The sequence below is a fragment of the Saimiri boliviensis genome, chromosome 15 (genome assembly GCF_048565385.1).
Source record: "Saimiri boliviensis isolate mSaiBol1 chromosome 15, mSaiBol1.pri, whole genome shotgun sequence".
Classification (NCBI taxonomy): Eukaryota; Metazoa; Chordata; class Mammalia; order Primates; family Cebidae; genus Saimiri; species Saimiri boliviensis.
Genome location: NC_133463.1, coordinates 9,939,980 through 9,967,752, shown reverse-complemented (window position 1 = coordinate 9,967,752; position 27,773 = coordinate 9,939,980). Strand labels below are relative to the sequence as shown.

The following is a 27,773-nucleotide window of genomic DNA, read 5'->3' as shown; positions in this document are numbered from 1 at the left end:
AGCCCAGAGAAATTCTCATGGTTGACACTTCTTTATGTCACCCAGACAGATCTCAGAAGGTGTGGGAGAACAAGTAACCCTGAAGTTATTTAAGAGTGAGCTTCTGTCTGCTGACGTGCGTGCTGTTTGCTTCAGCCCCCATTAGGACGCCCATACTACCCGAGGTAAGATTATTTCTTATTTCTGCAGGTAAGATTAGCTTATTTAGCCACTTGGGAGAACATTCTAAGTGTCTGCCAATTGAAAACGAGTTTCTCTGAGCACAGTTTAGTGCAATTTCTAAATAGGGGTGTGAAGTAATTCTATGATCATCTCTAATGTTGCTTTGGTCTTCTTTTCTAATTGTTCTTGTTCGCTACCGTGGCTTTTGGCAAGTTGAGGGGAAGAGGTAGTTAAAGGACACGAGAGAAAGCCGAGAGAGAGTGGAGGGAACATGCTTGTGTGTGCCACACACATGCGCCTGAATTCCTGTCCTAGCCTTACTGAGGTCCTACACCTACCAGCAAAGCTGTCTCCCATGCCCTCCTCAGCAATTTCATAACTGAAGCACAGCCCTAAACAGTAGAGAAAAGCTCCCATACCTGAGTGTTGGCCATCTTTATGGCTGGCTGGCTGCAAACTCAGTTCCATCATCAAAGAGGATCCTGTGCATGTGACAGAAGCTCATATTTGTGTGGCATTTTACAATTTATAAAATACTTTGTTACATTTGATATTTCAACATGTATAACATTCCTGGGAGTTAAATATTATGCCCACTTCACAGACAAATACAGAGAGGCTCAAGAAAGAAAATCTTGCCCAAAGTACTCAACTAGTCTGTGGCAGGGCCAGCAGTTGAATCCACTTCTCCAGAGTGAATCCTACTCATTCCACCCTGCACAACATGAGTGAACATGGCAATAATAATACTTCCTCCATTCTCATGGCCTGTTCTTCAGCCTGAAGCATTCAGTACATGCCTGAAAAATGCAAGAAGGTCCTTGTGATTCAAGTCCCAGTTAACTGAAGTCATTTGGAGAGAGTAGGAGTTCTGGAATCATAGAATCTGCACTCAAATCCACTTCTACTTACAAATAGTGCAACCCTCAGCGAGTTATAACCCCATCCATCCAAGCCTCATGCTTAAACCACAGGACTATTCCGAGAACGAAATAAGGACACAGTGCCATTTAGTACTTGATAAGCGTTTGCTCATGGGAATGCTTCATGTTTCTTTTCTTCTAAATGCCTGGTTGTCACAACTGCCCCCAAGACCTACCTGGGAGCAATTGTCTTTTCTGGCTGGCACTCTCCATATCAAGGCTCAGATGTCCTTTTTCTTTTATTCCAAAATTGAATGCTTTCAGAGGTCTGAGGGTGTGGTCTATTAGTTTAGGATTGAAGAAATCTCAGAACTCTTGTCCTCAAAGTGGTCCCAAAGCATATGTTGCTGAAATTTAGTGATTTTCATAGCAAGCCACTTGAATTTCTTTGAAGATAAATCATAAATCGTCTACCTTGAGAACAAACTTTCCTGTACAGAAAAGTTATGAGGAAAGTCTCAATTCTCTCTTGTTCTCAGCACAAAAATCCTGTGGCCCAGAATACCTTCTCCATAACACCTGTATTTTTTTTATAGGTGTTAAGTATGGCTTTGTTTCATCATTGTAATACACTATATGTCTCTAGCATTGGGCTGGAATCAGAGAAGTCTGTATAAGCTTACAGACAAGAGTGAATTTTTTATCGCTTAATCTTTTTGATGATTGTAAGCTTGAAATCTCTTAGTAAACACTTTAGGTGCCTGAAATTTTCTGAGGATAATACTTTTCAGAATATAGTTAATCTTCTCAGTAAATTAACAAGGGGCATCTGTAATGCCCTTTCTCCTTGCTCTCTCTTGGAGGCAGCCTTCTAGCTAAAACTCAAATGCAATCCTCCCTGCCCATTTTTCTTCTTTTCTTCACTATCCCACTGAAAACCAGACTCCCTGTCACCCAACCCGGGTTCAAGTCCTTTGTGGGATTGTAGTGGCACCAATTCCTGTTCAACAACCCTGAGAGCACTCGATATACCTCCAAAGTCTTAGTTTACTAGTCAAATAATGCTGGGCAAGTCAAGGCTCAAACATTCTATGTCTTTAACTGTAAAACTGCCCTAGTAATCTGTGACCTACCTATAGGCTAAATTAGATTAGTGTAAAAAAGTACCCTGTAAATGGGAAAGATACTTGGTAACAAAATATTTCCATAATCATTATTTATATAAATTTTAAATTTGACAATTGTGTCAATTGTTGTTAATTCGTATGTTTTGAAGAATGAACGTCTCAAAGGCATATTTCCTTGTCCAAAATGCTCTATGTGTACTGTAATGGTTGCTATAGTATAATGAATTCATCAGCTACCTTTTTCCCTGTTGGGACATTCCTTTCTGCAGTCCATCAACATGGATGTGATTGCAGATACCTCCATATTTTTGGGAAAATTTCTATATTACTTTCTGGAATCTTTGGTTTACAAGATAATTCCCAAGACAAAAAAGAATGTTGCTGGAGAGATTGTACTTATAACAGGAGCTGGAAGTGGACTTGGAAGGCAATTGGCCATACATTTTGCCGGGCTTGGAGCCATTTTAGTTCTATGGGACATTAATCAAGAAAACAATGTGGAGACGTGGAGACTGGCCAAAGAAAAGGGTGGTGAGAAAGTGTTCCCTTATAAGTGTGACTGTAGCAACAGACAAGAGGTCTACAGCGTCGCTGACCAGGTAAGCTGACTGGTGTTCTCTGCTTCTGTTCCCGAGGAAAATATTGCATCTCGTATGCACTTTTACAGTAGAATTTTGTCATAAACTTCCCCCAAGATCTCTATGTGTTTCCTGCTTGACTCTGCGTGTCAGAAATCAGACTGTGCAACCTCCAAAAGTGAGCACAGTGCAAACAAGGCAAGTGGGAATGTGAGAAGCCTAAGCAAGCGCTGCCCAGCTGCGTGTTAGGGAGACTCATTCACCAGCAGGAGGAGGTGGAAACAGGGCCTCCTCCTGGCTTTGCGGCTCATTGCTTGTGCAGCCTTTAACAAGTTACTGTCCCTCTCTAGGTCCTTGTTTCTTCATCTGTAAAACAAAAGGGTTGAACCAAATTATCTTTTTTTTTTTTTTTTTTTTTTGACTCACAGTCTGGCTCTGTTGCCCAGGCTGGAGTGCAGTGGCACCATCTCAGCTCACTGCAACCTCCATCTCCCAGGTTCATGCAAGTTGAAGCCACCATGCTATGAATATATCTGGGCTAAGCTCGGGAAGTAGTCTAACAGAGCTCCAGTCCCAGTACCACTAACTAGCCAGATCAGGACCCTGGAAAAAGTCTTTTCTGCTGAAGTATTATCCCATATAAGCTTTACAACAAAATAGTACTATTATTTTCTCCATTTTACTAGTGACGAAGCAGAGGCAGAGAGAGTTTAAGGAACTTACCCAGGTCATAGAGCAGACAAGTGAGGGACCCCATTACCTGGGTCAGATCCCATGCTGCATTCCCAAAGGGACAGCAACAATATGTGCATAATCGAAAGACCCCTTCGTAATCCACTTTCTTTGATCAAGTATTGTAATCTCCTGCCCTCTTCCCCCACTGGCAACCCCTAACAAATCTTTTCTTCTTGGTCAACATTTTCTTGCTATGAAGTAGAAAACTAGGCTAAAAACTTTAAGCTAAAATTATTTTCTCACATTTAAATGTTCTTTTCTGCACTCCAATAAATAGAATTTTTCTCAGCCAACTACTTTGCATGCTTTTTTGTATAATTTCATTTATGTAGCAACTCCCGAGAAACCCAAATACTGGCTTTGTACTTCAAGGCTTTCAACAAAGCATACGCATTACCAGATTCCTTGAAATGTGCAGGCAAGTTGAATAGCAGTAAAAACATTCTAAAGGTGCATAGTAATTAACTTCCCAAAATTAGATTGAGGGAACAGTCTCATCTCCAACATAAAAAACCAATATGCTAATAAATTGCTTTTCTTAAAGTAAGTAGGTTCACAATTTATTTTCAAATGTCCAGGTTCAATCAATCATTAATATTTATTTGTATTGTGTGTGTGTATGCATGTACACACACACGAGACTTGCTTGCTACAGCAATAATTATGTTGGCTAGAAAGAGTAGTAAATTTGGGGGAAAACGGCTTTTTTGTGTGAATTTAAATTGGGTGTGAATCACTGTTGCTCCTCTCAAAAGCTATGGGTCTTTCAGCATGATCTTAATTTCTCAGAGCGTCTGTCTCCTCATCTGTATACTGAGATAACGATGCCTCCCTAGACTGCCTCTTGAAGTTACAGCGAAAATTAAATCTTATGATTGAGATAAAATTTCTCTTGGCTCTATTGTTCCTAAGGCTCAGGGCTTCTTAAACTGGATGACAGCAGCCACTGGGCTTTTCTTAAGTGTTCAGGAACATATTAAGCCCAAGAGTCCACCTCCTTCTTGGGTCCCTGTCCCCACTTCATCAGTCTTGATGAGCACTTGCTCACACTGATTGCTTCATCAAGCCGATGGGATACCCTTCTTTAAAAGTTAACCTTTGTGAATGTTTTCCTCTGCCCTGCCTTCCTCCCTGGTAGAGGAGTCCGATTCCTCAGCCTCGCATCAGCTCAGCAGTATTAACTATTCCTTTCCTAGCTTGTTCCAATCTACTACATCGGCAGCAATATCTAATTCTCCAAATTATGTTATCTGGCAGGCTCAATATATAGCAATGTATGGTCCAGGAATTAGAAAACCAAGTCAGGAAACCATCATTCTCAGCAAACTGACACGAGAGCAGAAAATCAAACACCGCATGTTCTCACTCATAGGCGGGTGTTGATCAATGAGAACACATGGACACAGGGAGGGGAGCACTACACACTGGGGTCCGTTGGGGGGAAATGGGGGAGGGATGGGGGGTGGGGAGGTGGGAAGAGATAGCATGGGGAGAAATGACAGATAAAGGCGAGGGGACGGAAGGCAGCAAACCACACTGCCATGTGTGTACCTATGCAACAATCTTGCATGTTCACATGTACCCCAAAACCTAAAATGCAATTAAAAAAAAAAAAAAGAAAGAAAAGAAAACCAAGTCAGGGGAGGCAGTGCTCCTTGTTTAGAAACAAAGATGGTTGTATCAGCCGAGAGGTCCAGTTCAGGGGAGGAAAGTCTTAATTGTTGTTCAAACATACTTTATGCTTTGCCGTTGGGTCAGCTTCTCAGTGTCACCTACAAAGTCATAATAACATGAGTCAAAATGGTGAAAGACAGGAAACCAGTCCCTCAGGTGTTTCCTGAAGCATGCTCTTCTCTGAACAGGGCTTGTGGTGTATTGCGGATTGTCCAGGTAGACGAGGTGGGCAACTCAGGAGGGGAGGCTGAAGGAAAAGGAGGACGTAAGAGGCACAATAGCGGCACAGCTGAGGGATTCAAGGCAGCATCAGTCACAGAGAGTCATTCGATTCAACAGGGTCCATTGGATAGAAGAGCACAGAAACATGGAAGTCCATCGGCAGCTGGTCAAAGGCATCCATGTTTAGGATGCGTTCATGCCGAAAACTGATCAGGCCTGAGGGAATAAGATAGAGGAGTAGGGAACGTGACGCCCACAGAAGTAGGCATCAGACACCCACTGATGTGCTGTGGGACAGACTGAAGGCCATCTGCAGGGAGCAGTTCTGAGACATTCAGGGAGGCAGCGTCACTCAGACTCCACTGCCATTAGTGACCCAGGAACGGGCATTCACGTAACAGAAATGGGAGGTGAGGAAGATATGCTACGGTATGCTGCAGGCCATCTCCACACAAAAAATCAAGGCTCTTTCAACAAAATGGCTAAATCTGTTTTTTTTTTTTTTAAGATAATTTGTCATTAAGTTACCTTAAAACTGCCCAATTTCTACATAGAAGATAAAAACATCTAGTTTTAGATAAACTATATGAAGAAAATGAGAAAAAGAAATCACTACTTGGGAAAATAAATATCAAAATGCAACACCTCAATTGAATTAATGCTTGCCTTCCTCTGGCCAGGTCAGGAAAGAAGTTGGTGACGTGACCATCCTCATTAACAATGCCGGCGTCGTCACGGGAAAGCCCTTCCTCGATATTCCAGATCACATGGTGGAAAAATCCTTTCTTGTAAACACCCTCGCTCATTTCTGGGTAAACCTCTTTCTTTATCATTTTCTTTTGTTGGTGAGTACAAAAATTCTATGCATTCATATAAACACCTGTTTATGTATTTGCCTATAAATATACCATTTGGAGATTTTCCATTGAAAGATGTGGGGTCTCAATCTTTGCTGGGTTTACTTGCTGTGCTTTTCCTGATCTTGTTTTATTCCAAATTATCAGAGAAATTTCCTTCCCTCTACCCTCTTCGGTTTGATCCCAAGATTATTAGCTGTTCAGAAATCTTCCCATCTAAATACAAACCGAGAGTCACAGCAATTATACGAGAGAGATTTAATTTGGCTATGAGAGCAAAGGTAGCTCGTGCAAAGATTGGGGCTATTTTGAGAGTGGTGGTTTATGTGCACGCAGAACTGGGCATTCTAATAAAAGAAGTAAGGGCGGGTGGAATCACAGTCACCACCCGTTATTGGGCACTTGAAGCCACGATGCTGTTTTCATTCTTATTTTACAAATAAGGAAACTGAGGCCCAGAGTATTTCAGTGAACTCCCCAGGGTCAGGCAACTGGTAAATGGTGGCCCATGGTTACAGAAGGAAGAAGTGTGAGAGAAGGTAAAAATTACGGAAAGAGAATGAGTGAGTTCATGACTCAGGAGTGTCTTTCCTGAGGCCTGGAGTGGTTTACGCACTGCAGCCCAGCAGAGCTGTCTCTGATGGTGGAAATGCTCTTCAATTGTGTCTCCCGCTATGATAGCTTCTAGTCATCTGTGGCTACTGAGTACTGGAAATGTGGTTAATGGGACTGAGGCATTCAACTTTTAACTTTATATCATGTAGCCCATTTAAGTGCATATCTATCTATTTATTGATTGATTGATTGAGACAGAGTTTCTCTCTGTCGCCCACGCTGGAGTGCAGTGGCATGATCTCAGCTCACTGCAACCTCCATCTCCTGGGTTCAAGCAATTCTCCTGCCTCAGCCTCCTAAGTAGCTGGGACTACAGGCCCCAGCCACCACACCCAGCTAATTTTTGTATTTTTAGAAGAGACGGGGTTTCACCACGTTGGCCAGGCTTGTCTCGAACACCTGACCTCAGGTGATCTGCCCGCCTTGGCCTCCCAGAGTGCTGGGATTACAGCCTTGAGGCACTGCACCCGGCCTTAAATGCATATTTAAATAGGCACACATGAGTAGAGGCTACTTCCTTGGTCAGTGCAACTCTAGAAAGTGGGTAGAGGCTGAAGGAGAGAGGAGTGACGAGAGGTGTTTCCACTAAGAGGGTTCCTACTTGATGCTGCCAGGGAATGAACAGGCATCAGTGGCGGACAGGGCCTGTGGGAGGAACAGAGGCTGACACCAGGGCCCCGGGAGACATGGGGAAGTGAAGACAGTGTGGTTTGAGTCCTCTGTGTCTCCAAAAATAGGACCTTGGAATGGGCTCCCTTTCAGTCTCCTGGTTCCTCCCTCTTTCTATTCTACACTTTCATACCACTCTCCACAGAACTCAGAACTATTTCTTGGTCTCCTTCCTTGGTCACCGGGAAGCTAATGGGAACCTCCACTAACCTATTTTAACCAATACTCCTTGAACACCTCCCACAGTGCTTGCCATATAATACATTTTCCAGAAACATTTGTGAAAACCATAGATTCCCTTCCCTGTACCACCCTCCCTCACTTCCTTCACAAAGATGAGCTGTCATCTGGGTAAATGTAGCTAGGGTACATCCATTACAATCACATCACAAATCTATAAATCATCCTGATTCCTCCCCTTCCCTCAACACCAGCGTCCTTGGCTGTCCCTGAACCACGTGCCCAAGTGCATGTCTCTCCTTCCTGTCGCCAGCCCCTGGATCAAGCTCTCCTCATCTCTCACCAACAGCTCCTCAGAGCCTTCCTCCTTCAACACTGGTGCCTTCCAACCCATCTTTACATGGGAGCAAGGTAATCTTTTCGACACATTCATCAAACAATCATCTCATTCCACAGATTTAAAATACTGAGATTTCCAAATGTACTTAGAATAACATACAGTTGCCTGTTATGGTTCCCTTAGCTGTCTCTCACCTCTCATTCTCTCCACTTTCTGCTCACTTTCTATATGCCAAGGATCCTGGTTAAACTCCAGAGAACATCAAGCTCTTTCTCATCTGAGGGTTTTTGTACAAGTCGTTCTCTCTCCAACAGGAATATGCTTTCTCCTGACTGACACAGTAGTTCCTTCTCATTCCTCAGACTTGATGTTGTCTCTGAACTTGAACCTTTATGTTGTGTATGTGCTGCTGTTTGCCTTGAACCCGCTATGTAGGTAGTGGCAAGAGCTATTAATAAACACACATAAGGTTTCTGGTTGTGTGTCAGCAAATCTAGAGACAGATCATACTGAGAAACTGCTGAAACCAGAGAATCAACTTCCATCAGAAGATGATGGAAGGAACCTTGATTCATCTCAAGAATTAGAGAGGTTTTTAAAATTTTATTCCACTGCTCTTACTAGCTCATCTATTCCAAGGCCAAGAAAGCAAACCCAAGAAATATGTCTCCACCAGGTGCTGCCTGCAGTACTTCTGGGGAGAAATGTTACTGCAGTTCTTCTAGTAAGAGATTTGCTTTTGTTTCTTGAGGTCTCCCAAACCTACCAAGGCTCCTGGTCTGCCAGGAAGCGACCTTCATTACTACCTGTAAGGCTGGAAGGGGGCCTATGATCTGTAAAGCAGGTATCAGTCCAGTTTCCTGAGGAGACACATTTGAACAGCAACCATCATCCCTAAGGAGTAGTCGTGTCAGACAGGATTAAATTAAACTTATTCTTAAATGAGGCACACCTGTGCTCTGGTTGCATTACCAAGCTATTCATTATATCCTGGAAAAAGAAGGCCTGGTTCTTACTGAATGTGAATAATAGGCCCATCACCATGAAAGATGAAGGATCTCAATAAGTCGTTGTAATAGAATCTACCCCACTGCCTTGAATAGATTTGCGGACAAGAGCAATTAATAGCTTTTATATTATCTGTAAAATTAGTTTGATTGTATATGAATGTACAATGATTAGAATAAGTTAAATTTCATTCCATACATTTTTCTAAGCTTAACCTATTGTGAAAACATTTATCCGAATTTCAAGTACTAAAATTATCATCCTTACATTCCTTTGAATCTTCACTTAGTTTATAATCTAAACTAAGATCCGCCATAAGACATTTTTCCCTGATTTCTGGAGTTATCAATTGGACAAAGATAGCATTCAAAAAGTTTCATTCCACCTTGCATTAGTATAGCTTCCTGAAGAGAGAACTGGAAACACATCAAGAAGAAAGAAAAAGGGCTTGCTTACATGCCCATCAGAAAATAGAACTTTGACCACGTTAAATTCCCCTCACTGATGTTGTGACCCAGCCACATTCCACTACTTCTGTTCTGCCTGATGCTGGTCAGCGTCTGCTTTCACATAGGGCATCCACCGCTAGACTGACCAGGTTCTGGGAGCCTGGGGTCAGCCCCAGACGTGACCTTGCAGAGGCCACCTTGCTGTGGCAATGTCGGCCCACACCGGGAAGCCCATTCCAATGAGTCGATCCTTGGCATGGTCCAGCCACCCTACAACTCTGAGTGTGCCCTGTGAGGTCTTCACAAGGCACAGTTTCCAGTTTGGGGTATTAGAAGCCTCCAGGCAAAAAGAGGAAGACTAGAAATTCCCTAGTAATGACAAAACTGAATGACTCTAGTCAATTTATTCCAATAACTAAAAATGCCAGATTAAGAAAGTAGATACTGCTATTGGGGTGTAAACCATAATTTTTTTATAAGAATTTGGTTACTTATTATAGCAAGAGCACTGACAAACCCTCAGGGTTTTTCTATCTGTCCTAGCAAGTGTGCAGTCTCTGATTAAATATATTTTTATTAATAAATTCACCCCAGAAAAGTTTGAGTTTCTCTTTTGGATTTGATAGTTTTTCCTCACATCTCCTCAGGGCAGGTCCTAAACAGGGTTCAGCTAATTAAGAAATGTGAAGCATACCCAATATACTTCATTTCCTCTAGCAATCCTGCTGCTGCTCATTGCCATGTGATGAAATCAAGCCAAGGAACAGACCATGGGTGCTTTGGTCACATAAGAAGTACCAAAGATGACTCGGAATGCAAAAACACCTCTATAGATTTATGTTGCTAAACAGAGACTATGGAATAGCTGTAACTGGCTGCCTTAAGAGCCAGAGTGCAAATAGTTTTGTTTTGATTTTTAAATAAACCTCACAGCACATCACAGTATAATTATTAAGGGATTTTAGATGTGGCAAATTTTGGTTATTTGATTTAACAAAAAGTTAATTAGGGCTCAAGAGCTCAGAGTAAGTAAGAATCCATGCTCAGGCCGGGTGTGGTGGCTCACGCCTGTAATCCCAGCACTTTGGGAGGCCGAGGCGGGTGGATCACGAGGTCAAGAGATCGAGACCATCCTGGTCAACATGGTGAAACCCCGTCTCTACTAAAAATACAAAACATTAGCTGAGCATGGTGGCGCGTGCCTGTAATTCCAGCTACTCAGGAGGCTGAGGCAGGAGAATCGCCTGTACCCAGGAGGCGGAGGTTGTGGTGAGCGGAGATCGCGCCATTGCACTCCAGCCTGGGTAACGAGTGAAACTCCGTCTCAAAAAAAAAAAAAAAGAATCCATGCTCTCTGGGCAGACTACACAAGCTCTAAAATAATCTTCCAATACCTCTTGTTTATAACAAGATGGAATATTCCAAGGGATTTTAAGCTACCAGGTTCATCATCTTTATTATACTTAAGTTTCTTTTGTTCGTTGACTTTAATATGCTCTTATATGTGTGAATGAGCTTAAACACACAAACATCTATGTATCACTATGTAACTATATTATTTTTAGCTTTCAATGATCCCTTTAAAATATAAACAACTTCATCATATTAAAAGTTAAGGTATACACTACATTGAATTTACCATCTCAAACCTTTACAAAAAAACAAAAAAACAAAACAAAACAAAATAACAAGTTAAAATGGTGCTGAGTGACTCAATACCTTTTCTCTATGAATTTTAATTTCCTTTTAATTGTATTAGTAACCAAAAATTTCTCATAAATTTACCTGACTTAATATTATCATAAAATCCTCAAGTCATTTAAGTTAAACTACAGAGCAACACAATCACTGGTGATATTGAAAGACTGTCAAAGGGGTGACATTGAAAAATTATAAAAGGCAGGGCACATGAGTCACTAAGTCCAAGCAATTTGCAACCCTGAAGTTCAAAAATACCAATCCTTTTAACGGGAAAGTCATCATTCATTGTAGTGCAATTTAACTGCATGCGTAGTTGTATTCTTTGTAACCAGAAATGTTTTTGTGGAAACAAAGATAATCTGTCTGACCCATACATAAACCAGTGTTAAAATTGGTCTTTTCCATGAAAAAAAAAACAAGTCTTACATAAATGCAATAAAATGAAATCAAGCAAATGTGATGTTTGTTTTCACTACATCCCACATGTGATAAAAGCAGGAAATCCTGATTAACAGGATATAGCTGTTTATCAAACAAATCTGATTTGTTCACAGATTTGCTTTGATTAGGAGTAAATGTGCAAACCTAGATTCATATATAATTCTATTTTTTTTTTTTTTTTTGAGACAGAGTTTCGCCCTTGTTACCCAGGCTGGAGTGCAATGGCGCGATCTCGGCTCACTGCAACCTCCGCCTCCTGGGTTCAGGCAATTCTCCTGCCTCAGCCTCCTGAGTAGCTGGGATTACAGGCACGTGCCACCATGCCCAGCTAATTTTTTGTATTTTTAGAGATGGGGTTTCACCATGGTGACCAGGATGGTCTTGATCTCTTGACCTCATAATCCACCCGCCTTGGCCTCCCAAAGTCCTGGGATTACAGGCGTGAGCCACCGCGCCCGGCCTATAATTCTGTATTAATTTCCCAGGCGCTAAAAATATTTTCCAAAAGGTAAAATACGTTTTTGGCAACGAATTGTTGACTCAACACTTATTTATATTCCTTTTTCTTCCCTTTAATAATAGATATACATCTAGTGAGCACGAGTTATTGGTCCCTAGGAGAAGTTCATCTTCTTGAGTGTTCTAAAAAAGTGTTCCACTGGTACACAGGGTTACAGATTTAACAGACGCTTTTCGTTACCTGTTCCTTTTCCCTCTAGGAGGGAGAACTTTTCTCAGTTGAACACACAAGAAACTAGCTGCAAATTCAGCCACAGCCAAAAGTGAACACACACAGATACATTTGCAGAAAAAAAAATTGGTAGAGAAAAGCAAACAAAACTGAACTCCTAGGCCTGGCACAGTGGCTCACACCCGTCATCCCAACACTTTGGGAGGTTGCGGTGGGTGGATCACTTGAGTCCAGGAGTTTGAGACCAGCCTGGCCAACATGGCGAAACTCTATCTCTACAAAAAATACAGAAATAAGCCAGATGCGATGGCACATGCCTGTAATCCCAGCTACTAGAGAGTCTGAGGCATGAGAATGGCTTGAACCCAAGAAGCAAAGGTTGCAGTGAGCTGAGATCACACCACTGCACTCCAGCCTGGATGACAGAGAGAGACTCTGTCTCAAAAAGCAAAACTCCTGAAAGTGGCTACATCCCTGTGAACAGGTAACTTCCTATCCTCATCAATTTTTTTTTTTAATTTCACCAGTGTTCAACTTCATGACAAACTATTATAGGACACTGCTTTCTTCTCTCTCTTACTCTGGAAAGTTTCACTATCCCCAACTATGGGATTTCTTATAAATTTAGCACTGGCACACACCTTCAACTCCGCCTCTCAGCTTCACTTTCTTCAGTTTCATTAACTTTTATATTCCAATAGTGGTGCCAGTGCTGGGCCTCCATACCTAGGTTTTCTGTCCTTAAACCTAACTGGGTCTACCACCAGACACTGGGGAGACGTCCTCTGGGCCTCCGGCCAGATCTTTTACGCTTTTGTATTGAAAGACAATAACCAGCTTTTGTTATTTTTACCCTACAGTCGTGACTGACGCGACCAGAGTTTAATTTTTGAAAGACAAAAATGTTGCAACTTCAAGACACAGATGTATAAATTCTCACCACACTTGGACAGGAAACGTCAAAAGAGGCCAGTTGTTCATATCTAAGCAATAATTCGTCAATTAGTTCAGCAGCTCTGGAACAAGGTTACTGAGATAAAGTATATCTCAAAAACAAAGGTCTCATTCTTTGATTCAGTGCCTACTCTCTATTCTACTGGCCCCTTGTAGCTAAGCATATCTTGGCAGTCTCTCCAAAACTCTAAATGCAAAATTCTGACACTGTTAACACTGTAAATCTCATAGAAACAGATCATGAGCATTGTCAAGGTTAGATTGAACTCATTTACGGGGGATCCGGTACAATAACACAGCCAACAAGATGATGATATTAGAAACTTGGATTTACATAGTGAATGAGAAAAGGAGTACTGAAATAAGAATATATTTAAGATATGATAGTATTTTACTTACCAGGGTGTGTTTAGCTTGCAGTGAAAATCACTTTTCCCTAAACAATTCCTCCCATTCTGCTAAACCATCAGGGCAAGGGCAGATCTTGTTTAGGGTAAAGCCAGGAAGGTAAATGTAATTAAATTTTAATATAAATTGCTAAAATCTACATTGAAAAGTTCAACATACCGGTGAGAGGATCCAAGATGGCTGATCACTAGCAGCTCGGGATTGTAGCTCCCAGTGAAAACGCAAAGAACGAGAGGATGCCACACCTTCACATGAATTCTTGTTGCTCAGGCACCAGGAGATTCCCAGCGGAGGAACCCCATGGGTCGCCAGCGCGACTCTTGTGACCGGCGAGGTGGTTTTGCCGGCGCCTCGGAGCGTCGGTTCTTGGTGCAGAGTCAGAAAAGCACCATCAATCTTAACGCCGCTGATTGAGTCGGCGCAGTGGGTTGCTCAGAGTTCGGCGCTGAGAATCAATAAGTTGGACGTCCACTCAGAAACCCAATTACAAAGACGGTAATTATAAAGACCACAGATGGATAAATCTACAACGAAGGGAAGAAAACAGCCAAAAAGGGCTGAGAATACCCAAGATCGGAACGCCTCTCCCTCAGCAGGGGATCCCAGTTCCTCATCAGCAACAAAACAAGGCTTGATGGAGAACGAGTGTGTTCCAATTACAGAAGCAGGCTTCAACATGTGGATAATGAGAAACTTCTGTGAATTAAAAGAACTTGTTCTAACACAATCTAAAGAAACTAAGAACTTTGAAAAAAGGTTTGACGAAATGTCAACAAGAATACACAATTTAGAGAGGAATGTAAGTGAATTGATGGAGCTGAAAAACAATACGAGAACTACGTGAAGTATGCACAAGTTTTAACAGCCGAATTGATCAAGCAGAAGAAAGGATATCAGAGGTCGAAGACCAACTCAATGAAATAAAACAAGAAGACAAGATTAGAGAAAAAAGGATAAAAAGGAACGAGCAAAGTCTCCAAGAAATATGGGACTATGTGAAAAGACCTAATCTACGCTTGATAGGTGTACCTGAATGTGACGAAGAGAATGAATCCAAGCTGGAAAATACGCTTCAGGATATTATTCAGGAAAATTTTCCCAACTTAGTAAGGCAGGATAATATTCAACTCCAGGTAATACAGAGAACACCACAAAGATATTCCTCAGGAAGAGCAACCCCAAGGCACATAATCATCAGATTCACCAGGGTTGAAATGAAGGAGAAAATACTAAGGGCAGCCAGAGAGAAAGGTCAGGTTACCCACAAAGGGAAGCCTATCAGACTTACAGCAGATCTCTCAGCAGAAACCCTACATGCCAGAAGAGAGTGGGGACCCATATTCAACATCCTTAAAGAAAAGAACTTTCAACCAAGAATTTCACATCCAGCCAAACTAAGCTTCATAAGTGAAGGAAAAATAAAGTTTTTTGTGAACAAGCAAGCACTCAGAGAATTCATCACCACCAGGCCTGCTTTACAAGAGCTTCTGAAAGAACCACTACACGTAGAAAGGAACAAACAGTATCAGCCTTTCTAAAAAAATACCAAACAGAGCATCAATATAATGAAGAATTTACATCAACTAATGGGCAAAATAGCCAGCTAATATTAAATGGCAGTATTAAACTCACATATATAGTTATTAATTCTAAATTTAAATTGACTAAATTCCCCAATTCAAAGACAAACAGGCAATTTGGACAAAAAACTAAAACCCATCGGTATGCTGCATCCAGACCCATCTCACATTCAAGGATACACAAAGACTCAAAACAAGGGATGGAGAAAGATTTACCAACCAGACAGAGAGCAAAAATAAATAAATAAAAAGCAGAAGTTACAATTTTTGCATCTGATAAAATAGTCTTTAAAGCAACAAAGATCAAAAGAAGCAAAGAAGGACATTATATAATGATAAAAGAAACAACGCAACAACAAGAAGAGTTAAAGATCCTAAATATATACGCACCCAATACAGGAATACCCAGACATACAAGACTAATAAAGAGACTTAGACTCCCACACAATAATAGTGGGAGACTTCAACATTAATATTAGACAGATCAATGCGACAGAAAATTAACAACGATATCCAGGACTTGAACTCAGATCTGGAACAAGTAAACGTAATTAACATTTATAGAACTCTCCACTTTAAATACACAAAATATACACTCTTATCAGTACCACATCATATCCACTTAGAAGTTTAAACGAAATGTTGGTTGGCTCCTTGTTTGTTATTCTCTTCCCTCATTTTCTTTCATGTCTCCATTATTAAGGACAATTATAGGCATACCCATATTTAGACTGCATTCTAGCCCGGGCAATAAAGCAATACCCCCATCCTCTCTCCCTCTTCCTCTTTCCCTTTCTTCCTCTTCTTTATAAAAAAAAATGTTCAGCATACCAAAAAAACTAGGTTTTAATATTTCTAGCCAAGCACAAATATAAGTTTCATTTGATTCAATTAGTATAGTTTATTTCAAAAGAAAAAAATCAAATAATGTAGATTTGCATATAATAACCCTTAATCTCATTGAAAACAATGATTATGTAGTACCTACTTTTCTACTGCCACAGAAGTTAACACATTACGGTGTTAAATAAACATTTGCTAAATTAGTAAGTTCATCAAATGCTTATGAAGCAAACATAGTAATAAATGAATAAAATATTGACAAAATGCATTTATACCTTCCAGACTTACAAGGCCTTCCTTCCTGCCATGATTAGAACTAACCATGGGCACCTGGTTTGTATTTCAAGTATAGCGGGAGTAGCTGGTATTACTGGACTATCAGGTGAGTACCTTGTTTCACCATGTGCCACAGAACTCAGAAATTAGGACTCTTTCAAGATAGATAGAAGCTCTTCCTGCACCAAGGGGAAACCTCTGGAATATTTGGCTCTATAATGCCAGCATTCTCTTCTATTTCCAGAAGGAGATATATTCTCTTTTCAAAAAAAAATGAATATGCCTATTGGCTTATAGGTCTTCTTGGGTTAGAAAACACCGATATGATTTCTGTCTTTTTGTTGGGTAAAGAGTGTGGAGTGGAGTGTTTGGCCACATAAGTTGACTCTGACAGGAATGCTTCGTTCCCGAGGACAAGCCAGAGAAAGAGGAAGGCGATTCAAGTTTTTAAATAATTCCAAGAATTAACTCGTCAAGCTCTATTACTAATAGTTCCTCACTTTGTTTCAGATTATTCTGCAAGTAAATTTGCAGCCTTTGGCTTTGCTGAATCTCTCTTTTATGAATTAGCTATTCTAAAGAAAACTGGAATTAAAACCACCATTGTTTGCCCATATCTCATCAACACTGGAATGTTTGAGGGCTGTACCACCAAGTAAGTTAGCTCTTAAAGTAATATTTGCTTTTAACATAATCTTCCAATATATGTCATCATCTGATCATTTTGAAGTTTTGAAATATGGACAGTGAAACAATAGAAACAATTTGAATGACTAATTTAGTAAAAGCAAACTTCAATATGCATGAAATTTATAAATTTAAAGACAATAATATAGTTATGGAGCTTGTGGTATAGCAAAAATTTAAACCTAAAATACTAATTAGTATATTAAAATATAACAAAGAAATTAATACTGAGAACTTTGAAAATGCTTAGCTTTGTAGTATTGAGAAGATAACTTTTTCCTAAAGAGAATACAAAGGTATAAATAAACTCAAAAATAAAATATTTTATAAAATTGATTAATATATAGCCGAAGTATTGCAGAGTCACATTGTGGTATGAGGGTTAAATTAAAACACTCCAAACTAGAATGCAAATATAATATGAGAGGTTTTACATAGGGAACCAGTCAATGAGTATATTGAAAAGTGTAAACTAGATACAAGGACAAGTATAGTAACTATGATCATTAAAAAAGAGACTAACATAATCCAAATGACATGAATCAGCTATATTTGTGAGACATAGAAACAGCCAACGAAAAGGCTCGCTAAGAGGCAATGAAACTATTTAGTCTAGTGAAGTTTTAAAATTAAATAGAGTTCCAACAAGTGATCAAGAATTGACAAAATGTATAGGGGAAATCTCTCCCCAAAGAGACGTCTATTAAGCTTGTCAAAATTAGCAAAGACAATCATCTAAAATTTCTAGAGACTGGCTCTGTGCAGTGGCTCATGCCTGTAATCCCAGCACTTTGGGAGGCCAACGTGGGTGGGGCACCTGAGGTCAGAAGTTTGAGATCAGCCTAGCCAACATGGTGAAACCCTGTCTCTACTAAAAATACAAAAACTAGCTGGGCATCATGGCACATGTCTGTAATCCCAGCTATTCAGGAGGCTCAGGCATGAGAATCACTTGAACCCAGGAGATGGAGGTTGCAGTGAGCCAAGATCACACTACTGCACTCCAACCTGGGTGACAGAGTGAGATTCTGTCTCAATAAAATAAAATAAAATCTCTGGAGAGTGATCAAAGGGCATGCAAAAAATCAAGAAGCATTTGTTGAATACAATGTATGGAAAGTCAATAAGAACACTAAAAGACCATGGCGCTGGGGCTTGGGACTATCCCTCTTGCCTTGTGGGATAATGTTACAGCAGATTTGACAACCAAGTGACAGTTCTTCCACCCTTCCTGGGGGTGAAAGGGCTATTCGGAGTAGTTTGATAGCTGGTAGAACATTAGCAAATCCTATTTTTGACAGCCCCATGCAGTAGAAGACCTGTGTTGCATCAATAACCTCAGCCAGACAGTGCTTGATCATTTTGTGAAGGGGAAGTCCAGAGAGGGGCTCTTGGTGAAGAAGGCGGTTCCTTTCCCAGAACAGCTCTTTGTTGTGGCAGAACTGCCCCAGTAAGCTCAGCAGCCAAGTGGCAGGTTCATCTTCCCCAAATTCCAGAATACTTGTTTTGGGTAGATTTCCCAGGCAATGAATATTAGCAGATCCCATTCTTCTAGGGTCTAGGCCAGGCGTCCCCAAACTTTTTACACGGGGGCCAGTTCACTGTCCCTCAGACCGTTGGAGGGCCACCACATACTGTGCTCCTCTCACTGACCACCAATAAAAGAGGTGCCCCTTCCTGAAGTGCGGCGGGGGGCTGGATAAACGGCCTCAGGGGGCCGCATGCGGTCCGCTGGCCGTAGTTTGGGGACGCCTGGTAGGCTGTGGAATATCCATACAGGTTAGTGGCAGTAGCTGATTGCCAGCATACTCTGTGTCATCTCCACCTCCAACTCTCACATCCCGATTGACAGGGACAATTTGGGTAAAGTAGCCATGGAAGAGTACGTTTTATATCACCCTGATCTCCTGCTCCACAGCATAGAGTAACCAGGGGCCAGGTGAGTGTCAAAGGCTCCTCAAAGACTGGTATCTCTCTGCGTCTGCCACAGGACCTGACTTCAACTGGGTAAGACCATGAATCAGAATACAAAAGGAACAGGACAACCAGCTAGCAAATTGTGGAGGTTAAGAGCTGGGTGTGACAGTAGAAGCAGACCAGTCAAAGCTTGACTAAGAGACAAGCCCAAAAGGTGGTAAAAGATTGTCTGGTTAAAATCACAGTCATCTCTGACAGTCAGGAAGATTGTGTGCATGCCCAGGACTGCATCCCCTAAGGAACGGCACCAAAGCTACACATTGACTGTAGAAGGAGGGGGCAGACTTCACTGAACTGGTATAGCCAAGTCGGTAAATAAATAAACAAGCAAACAACCATAACAACAAGCCCTAAGGTAGAGTATTGCCCAGAGTTCCTAAAATATATTATCTGCAATGTCCATTTTTTTAACAAAAAATTAGGAGTTACTCAAAGAAATAGAAAAGTATGACCCACACACAGGCAAAAACATAGGCAATAGAAACTGCTTTCAAAAAGGCTCAGATGTTGGACTTACCAAATAAATTTCAAAAAGTTATTATAAATACATTCAAAGATCTGAAAGAATACCTGTTTGAAAAATAAAAAGAAGATATTATAACAATGTCTCATCAAATTTCAGTAGATCAAAAGTATAAAGAAAGACAAATGTAAATTTAGAAGTGAAAAAGATATGATGACAATGTCTCACCAAATTTCAATAGACAGAAAGTAAACAGAAAAACAAATGTAAATTTATAAGCAGAAAGGAAAAATAACTGAAAATAAACATTCAGAAGAGCAGTTCAAGATTGGATTTGAGGCCGGGTGCGGTGGCTCAAGACTGTAATCCCAGCACTTTGGGAGGCCGAGGCAGGTGGATCACGAGGTCGAGAGATCGAGACCATCCTGGTCAACATGGTGAAACCCCGTCTCTACTAAAAATACAAAAAATTAGCTGGGCATGGTGGCGCGTGCCTGTAATCCCAGCTACTCAGGAGGCTGAGGCAGGAGAATTGCCTGAACCCAGTAGGCGGAGGTCGCGGTGAGCCGAGATCGCGCCATTGCACTCCAGCCTGGGTAACAAGAGCGAAACTCCGTCTCAAAAAAAAAGAAAGATTGGATTTGAGTTGGCTGAAAAAAGGAATGAGTAAATTTGAAGATGGATAGGAGGAACTTATGCAATCAGAAGAAAAGAGAGAAAACAAAATGAAGAAAAAAGAGCTTCAGAGAAATTTCGGATACTGTTAAACAAATAAATATATACATGACAAGAAAAACATAAAAAGAGTATACACAGATGCCAGGCACAGTGGCTCACTCCTGTTATCCCAGGACTTTGAGAGGCTTAGGCTCACTTGAGCTCAGGAGTTTGGGACCAGCCTGGCAAACATGGTGAAACCCCATCACTACTAAAAATACAAAAATAAATAAATAAATAGCTGGGCATGGTGGTGTGCACCTGTAGTCCCAACTACTTGGGAAGCTGGGGCAGGAGAATCACTTGAACCTGGGAGGTGAAGGTTGCAGCGAGCCAAGATTGTGCCACTGCACTCTAGCCCAGGCAACAGAGCAAGACTCTATATAAAATAAATAAATAAATAATAAAGAATATATAGAGAAAGGAACAGAAAAAAAATTCAAAAAAGCAATGGCTAAAAGCTTCCTAAATTTGATGAAAAACACTAATTTACATATTTAAGAAACTCAATGAACTCCAAGTAGTATAGACACAAAGGGTTCCACACCCAGACAGAGCATAGTCAAAATGTTAAAAGACACAAACAAAGCAACAAAAGGAAAAAAAAAAAAAAAGTCTCATCATGTGCAATGGAACCCAATTGTGATTAATGACTGACGCCTCAACAGATACAACGGAAGCAGAAAGGCAGCGTGATAGCATATGCAAAGTACTGGGGGGAAAATTATCAATCAAGAGTCTTATATCCAGCAAAAAGTCTCTTTCAAAAATGAAGGTAAAAGGAAGGCAGACCGAAACAGATAATTTTTTGCTTAGAATGCCACCTCACAGGAAATACTAATGGAAATTCTTCAGGATGAAAACAAGTACTCCTGAGAGTAATCCGAATCCACATGAAATAAACAGAGTGACAGTAAAGGTGACAAAGTAGGTAATTTTAAAAGACAGTATAAATGCATATTTCTTTTCCCTCTCTTCATTGATTATAAATACAAATGGTATAATAGTTTTATTGGTCTTACCACATATAGAAACATAATATTTTTGACAATTAGAGCACAAAGGAGGTGAGTGGGGACAAAGTTGTATTGAAGTAAGTAAATGACACCAGATGGTAACTCAGATGCACAGGAAGAAATGAAGGGAACCAGAGATGAAAAAGGTTGATACGACAAACCCTATAAACATATACTTGTTCTCCTTCATTCTCTCAGCTTCTTTAAAACATAAAACTTATAAAGTATTAACTACAATAATGTATCACTGTGTTTGTAACATATATAGATATAATATGTATACAATAGCATAAAACTGGGAGAGGCAATACAGCTATATAGGGGTAAAGTTCCTACATCTCACTAGAATTAAGAGAGTATAAATATGAAATTGGTTCTGATAGGTAAACATGTATATTATGTGCCCCAGAAAAAATATATAATTTTAGAAATTATCAGCTGGGCACAATGGCTCACGCTTATAATCCCCATACATTGGGAAGCTGAGACAAGAAGATTGCTTGAGCCCAGGAGTTTGAGACCAGCCTGGGCAACATGGTGAGACGTTGTCTCTAAAATATACATATATATATATTAGCCAGGCGTGGTGTTCCATGCCTGTAGTTCCCAGCTACTCAGGAGGCTAAAGTGGGAGGATGGCTTGAGCCCTGGAAGTGCAGGCTGCAATGAACCATGATTGTGCCACTGTAGACCAGTCTGAGTAACAGAACAAAACCCCATCTCAGAAAAAAATTATTAAAGGATGTCCCTGTGATCAAAGGGCACAGAGGATTATAAGCTCTGTATGCTTATTAGACATCTGTAGAATGTTCCACCAAACAACAGCAGAATGCACGTTCTTCTCAAGCACACATAGCACAGTCTCTGGGATAGACTATAGGCTGAGACATAAAACAACCATCAATAAATTTGAAAGGAATAAAATCATACAAAGTATATTCTTCAAACAAAATAAAATTAGAAATGAAAAACAGAAGAAATTTTGAGAAATTTACAAATACGTGGAAATATGACTAAAGCAGTGCTTAGAGAAAAATTTATTTAAAAATAAAAAACATCTTAAATAAACAAATAATCTTCTACCTTAAGAAACTATAAAAAAGAGCACCCTAAATTCAAATCAAGCATAAATAATAATTGTAGCAGAAATATACGAAATAGAGAGTGGAAAACTGGAGAAAAATCTATGAAACCAACATTAATAATCAACAAAATTAGCAAAACTTTAGCTAGACTGACCAAGAAAGAAAAAACAGAGAAGTCTCAAACTACTAAAATCAGGAATAAAAAAGAAGACATCACTCCTGGTGACATTACAGAAAGGAAAAAGACTATAAGAAAATACTACAAAAAATTACATGCCAAGAAACTAGATAATCTAGATGAAATTGAATAATTTCTAGAGAGACACAAACTAACAAAACTGACTTCAGAGGGAAAAAAAAACATATGAATAGACTTAAAACAAAGATATTAAATTAGTAAACCAAAAAAAAAAATCCCAGATCTAGAGAGCTTCATGGAAAATTCTATAAAACTTTTCAAGAAGAATGGCTACCAATATTTTTAACACTTACAAAAAAATAGAAGAGGACTGACCACTTCCCAACTCACTCTATGAGGGCAGGATAACCTTGATACTAAAACTACACAGAGACATCACAAGAAAATAAAACCAAAGATCAATACCTATTATGAATATAAACACAAAAATTCTCAATAAAATACCAGCAAACTGAATCCAGCAACCTATCATATTAATACATCATGATCAAATAGGAGTTATCCTGGAAATGCAAGATTGGGTTAATATTTAAAAAGAATTTAATACAGTACACCATATCAGTAGAACAAAGAAGAAAAGCTGCATGATCATCTCAAAACATACAGAAAAAGCATTAGACAAAATCCAGTACACTTTCATGATAAAAACACCAAGAAAGCAGAAATAAAAGGAAATTTCCACAACTTGATAAGCAGCATCTATGAAAAACCCATAGCTTACGTCATATTTAATGCTGAAAGATTGAATGCTTTCCCCACAAGATCAAGAAGAAAACAAGTCTATCCACATTCACCACTCCGATTCAACTCCTGTTCAATAGAACATTTAGACAAAATATAAAATAAAAGGTATTTGGATTGGAAAAAAAGGAGCAAAATTATGTTTTCAGATGACATGATCTTGTATATAGAAAATCCTGAAGAATACACATGCACACACACACACACACACATACACACAATTATATATACAAAACGAATTCAGCAAAGGACAGATATTCAAAATCAATGTACAAAACTCAATTGTATTTCCATACATCTGAAATGAACAGTCCAAAAATGAAATTAGTAAAACAAGTCCATTAAACAACAGCATCAAAAATAATAAAATACTTAGGAATAAATTTAACAAAAAAGTGCAAAACTTATCCTATGAAAATTACAAAACATCTTCAAAAGAGGTTAAAGAAGACTTAAATAAAAATAAATCCCATATTCATGGATTGGAAGACTTAATATTGTTAAGATAGTTCCTCAAAATGTTAAACATAGAATTACCACATGGCCTAGCAATTCCACTCCTAAGTATATATCCAAGAGAAATGAAAACACATGTCCCCACAAAAACTTGTACATAAATGTTCACAGAGCATTATTCATAACAGCTGAAAGGTGAAAACAATTCAAATATCCATCAACTGTTGAATGGTTAACCAGAGTATGTCATATCCATGTGACAGAATACATGTGATGCAAGAATTCAACAAAACTCAATAAAAACATTCTGTGAAAGTAATTGATTATATGGAATTTATAACAAAAAGTAATGTATAATTTATTATTAGTAGTAAATCATGTACTATACATGTTTTATATAAGTAGCATTTATAATAAACATGCATATGTACATATGTAGTTATAGCTAATATAAGCATACTCTATACATTTTTAGGTTATTTTCTTTACTTTGTTTCTAACATTATTATTAAAATAATATTAGTAAGAATTGATAGTATGTGATTAAGTCTTATTAAAAGCTAGAGTGTTAAGATCACAGAAAGAATATGACCAGCCAGGGTAAGGGAGCATGGTACCCAGAGAAGGCAGTGATGTTAAACGATAACTTTTATAAAATTGGTGTCCTTAGATAAACAAACATAACAATGAAAGTCTCCAGAAGAAGAAAGATTCACAATCCTAAAATGGTAGAGAATTAAACAATGATCTGTAGATTCTATTTTTAAATAACCACTGGAGCCCTTTAGGCCACAGTTCTGAAAAACGTTTAGGAGAATGAAATATAAAGACTAACTGTCAACATTCAATTGTGGAAAATTGATCAGACTCCCAAAATCAGCTGAGATAATCAGAATTTTTTTGAGGGAGTGTGGTTCAACTAATTAAGTAGAATAATATAAAAGTATAAAATATCAAAGTAATACCTTATGTGACATTTATTTATATTCTGATCCATTTCAACTACTGATTTAAGAAACATCTATTTCTGTTTAATGTTGTAACAGTGATCTACCTAAGCTGATAAATTACACATGTTCAAGAGACTTCTTTGGTAAGACAAGTTTACAATTTTGCTTTCTTTCTTTTTTTTTTTTTTTTTTTTTTTTTAAGATGAATCTCACTCTGTCACCCAAGCTGGAGTGCAGTGACACAATCTCTGCTCACTGCCACCTCTACTTCCTGAGTTCAAGTGATTCTCCTGCCTTAGCCTCCCAAGGGATTATAGGCATGGGCCACCACACCTAGCTAATTTTTGTATTTTTAGTAGAAACGGGGTTTCACCATGTTGGCCAGGCTGGTCTCGAACTCCTGATCTCAAGTGATCCACCTGCCTTAGCCTCCAAAATTGCTGGGATTACCAACTGGCTGGTGCCTGGCCGCAATTTTGCTTCTTAATAGTATATACCTCTTTGATGTTTGGGAGGAACAGAGAGGGGAGAAAGAAAAAAATCTAAAAGCAATTACTTCCATATGTTTAGACTATCACACAGCAGAAAATCACCAAAGCAGGAAGTTCACTCCAGGAAATTAAATATATTAGCACTGGTCCCAGTACTGATCATAAGAGAAAACAGAAGGCAGTTCCTAAGATTTACGTTTTGTTTGACTATTTACAGCTGTATGGTATAGTTCCATATCTGAAATTTAATCATCAGGGCCCTATGATGACAACAAAAATGCCATTCTGCTGATATCACTGTTTGTTATTGTTATTCCAGGTATCCGTTTCTGTTACCAATTCTGGAGCAGGAGTATGTGGCCAAAAAAATTGTAAATGCTATTTTGGAGGAACAAGTTTATTTAATGATACCCAAATTTTTATATATTGCATTGATTCTTAAACAGTAAGTTAATAATGGCCTCACTATCATTCTGGTTATTGTGAACAAATTGTCTAAACACTGCTACCTCTTTGGCATGGAAAGCAACTTTATGTATTTTTTTAATGGTAAGAGAAAGAATCTTAATAGCACAGAAACGACTTACCGAACTATCGCTGTGTCTTGGTTGCTTCAGACACTGACTAAATTGAACAATTATTTAGGTCTTGCAGTACACACATTTTTTTTGTTTTAACACAAACAAGTAACACAAATTATTTGGGGTATTTGTTTGTTTTTTATATTTTTGGTTTTGGTTAACTAGTTTGATTAGTGTAGAGCTCTACTTTGAAAACAAAGGACAAAAAACAAGTGTGTTGCCAGAAAAAATATATTAAGAATATTTTACAAGTTCTTCATTCTATTTTGTGAAATCGCTCCGGCAACTTCATACAAGGCCTGTGCTATGAGTTTCAGGTATTTGTTAATGGATTCCACCCAGGTCCACATCTAGCATTTATGGGGTGACTACTACCTGCCGGCTACTGTGCTGATAGCTTTTTGTGAATTTTATCAATTTAGGAAATCTGAGGTTTAAAGACAGTAATTTTTGCAGGGTTAAACAACTAATATATGCTGCAACAAAGTTGCAAACCTAAATTTCAAATTTGATTACAGAGCTTAAGTTCCTACCCTCAGGAAATACTCCTCCTCTGCTGTAAGAACTAGCAGAGTAGAAAGCACAAGCAGAGATTCACCATTACGAAATTACATTATTGATAAACACAGTACTTTCCTTACTATTTATATCTATCCAATGTATTTCCTATGCAACCTTAGCCTCTGATTGCTTAGCTAGGGCCCTCAGTGTACATTCCATCACAGCTGACCCTGGTTTTTGGCACACTCATCACACCTGTAGTTACTTACTACCTTGCATGCTTCCTGAGGACAAAATATATTGTCTGAATTGTTTCCTGCTCCTTGCCCTAGCCTTGGACAATACCTAATGTGTAATTAGCATGCAATAAATATTTGCCACATCGAGTTGAATTGAGCAAAACTGAGCTGAAGAGACAGCCTCTATCCTCAAAGAACTAAAACAATGGTTCTTCATCTCGCGTGCACATTGTTATTACCCGGGGAATATTTAAAACCACAGATTCCTGGGCCCTACCCTCCAGAGCAGGTGTCCCCAGACTTTTCACACAGGGGGCCAGTTCACTGTCCCTCAGACCGTTGGAGGGCCGCCACATACTGTGCTCCTCTCACTGACCAGCAATGAAATAGGTGCCCCTTCCTGAAGTGCGCCGGGGGGCCGGATAAATGGCCTCAGGGGGCCGCATGAGGCCCGCGGGCCGTAGTTTGGGGACGCCCGCTCCAGAGATTCTGCTTTAACTGGTCCAGTTTTCTTTCTAGATTTTGCTACCTTTTGTTAGTCTAGTAGATAAGGATATATGTAGTCTTTCCACAGAATTCAGGGGATGTTATATAGGGATAAAGTGTGGCCTGAACATTGGGGCTTTTCAAAGCTCCAGTGATTCCAAGGTGTAGCCAGGGTCAAGAGCCACTGGTGTTGAGGATGGTGATGGCACTTGGATGTGACACAGAACTATCCTCTTCAGCCCTCCCATTAAGTGACATTTTAAACTTTGTATAATTTGCACTTACTCTTTGCAAAGCAGTTAATTTGACTCTTCTTATGGGATTATAATTTTTTCTCTGCTTTTCTCCTAGAATAATGTCTCCAAAAATGATTCTTGCCTTTGGTGACTACCTTGGAGTGGACAGTTGCATGGCTTCTTTCAAAGGGAGAAAGAGAGCAAATGACCTTCAGACTGAAACTGAAAGGAAACACCAATAGCTTAAGCCTCAAACATGGGAATGAAAAAGTGTTATAAGGATGAACTATTTGCAATTCCTCGTAATGGTTAAAGCATCACAGTCTATCAAGGATTACTGAAGCTTTCAAAAGTGTCAATTTTATTTCCTGGACATAGTGTACACACCAATTATTTTTCTAAGTATTCAAGTTATCTATCCATTTTTTTTAGCTTCATAAATAAGGACATTACAGCCTTTTCAATGGACTTCGAACACAATATGTTCATAAAAACATATTAATGCAAGTTGACCCTAATTTAATTTTAAAGTAGGTAATCTATAATGCCTTTGAAAGAGAAATAATAATAAATAG

At 39.4% G+C, this 27,773-nt stretch overlaps 1 protein-coding gene across 1 annotated transcript; it reads left to right on the top strand.

Moving 5' to 3' along the window:
- Positions 1-52: 52 nt before the first annotated feature.
- Positions 53-27,773, top strand: LOC101038881 (short-chain dehydrogenase/reductase family 16C member 6-like). The gene is made up of 7 exons (XM_010346034.3): positions 53-164; positions 2,422-2,751; positions 6,042-6,173; positions 16,380-16,479; positions 16,884-17,028; positions 25,475-25,600; positions 27,314-27,773. Exons 2-7 carry the CDS (start codon positions 2,431-2,433, stop codon positions 27,438-27,440), a joined length of 951 nt encoding a protein of 316 aa, XP_010344336.1. The 5' UTR covers positions 53-164; positions 2,422-2,430; the 3' UTR covers positions 27,441-27,773.

Coding starts and splice junctions, on each gene's coding strand:
- LOC101038881 (XM_010346034.3), top strand. CDS start 2,431: ATGGATGTGATTGCAGATACCTCCATATTTTTGGGAAAATTTCTATAT. Junction 6,174..16,379: donor ACACCCTCGCTCATTTCTGG/GTAAACCTCTTT, acceptor TATACCTTCCAG/ACTTACAAGGCCTTCCTTCC. Junction 16,480..16,883: donor TGGTATTACTGGACTATCAG/GTGAGTACCTTG, acceptor ACTTTGTTTCAG/ATTATTCTGCAAGTAAATTT.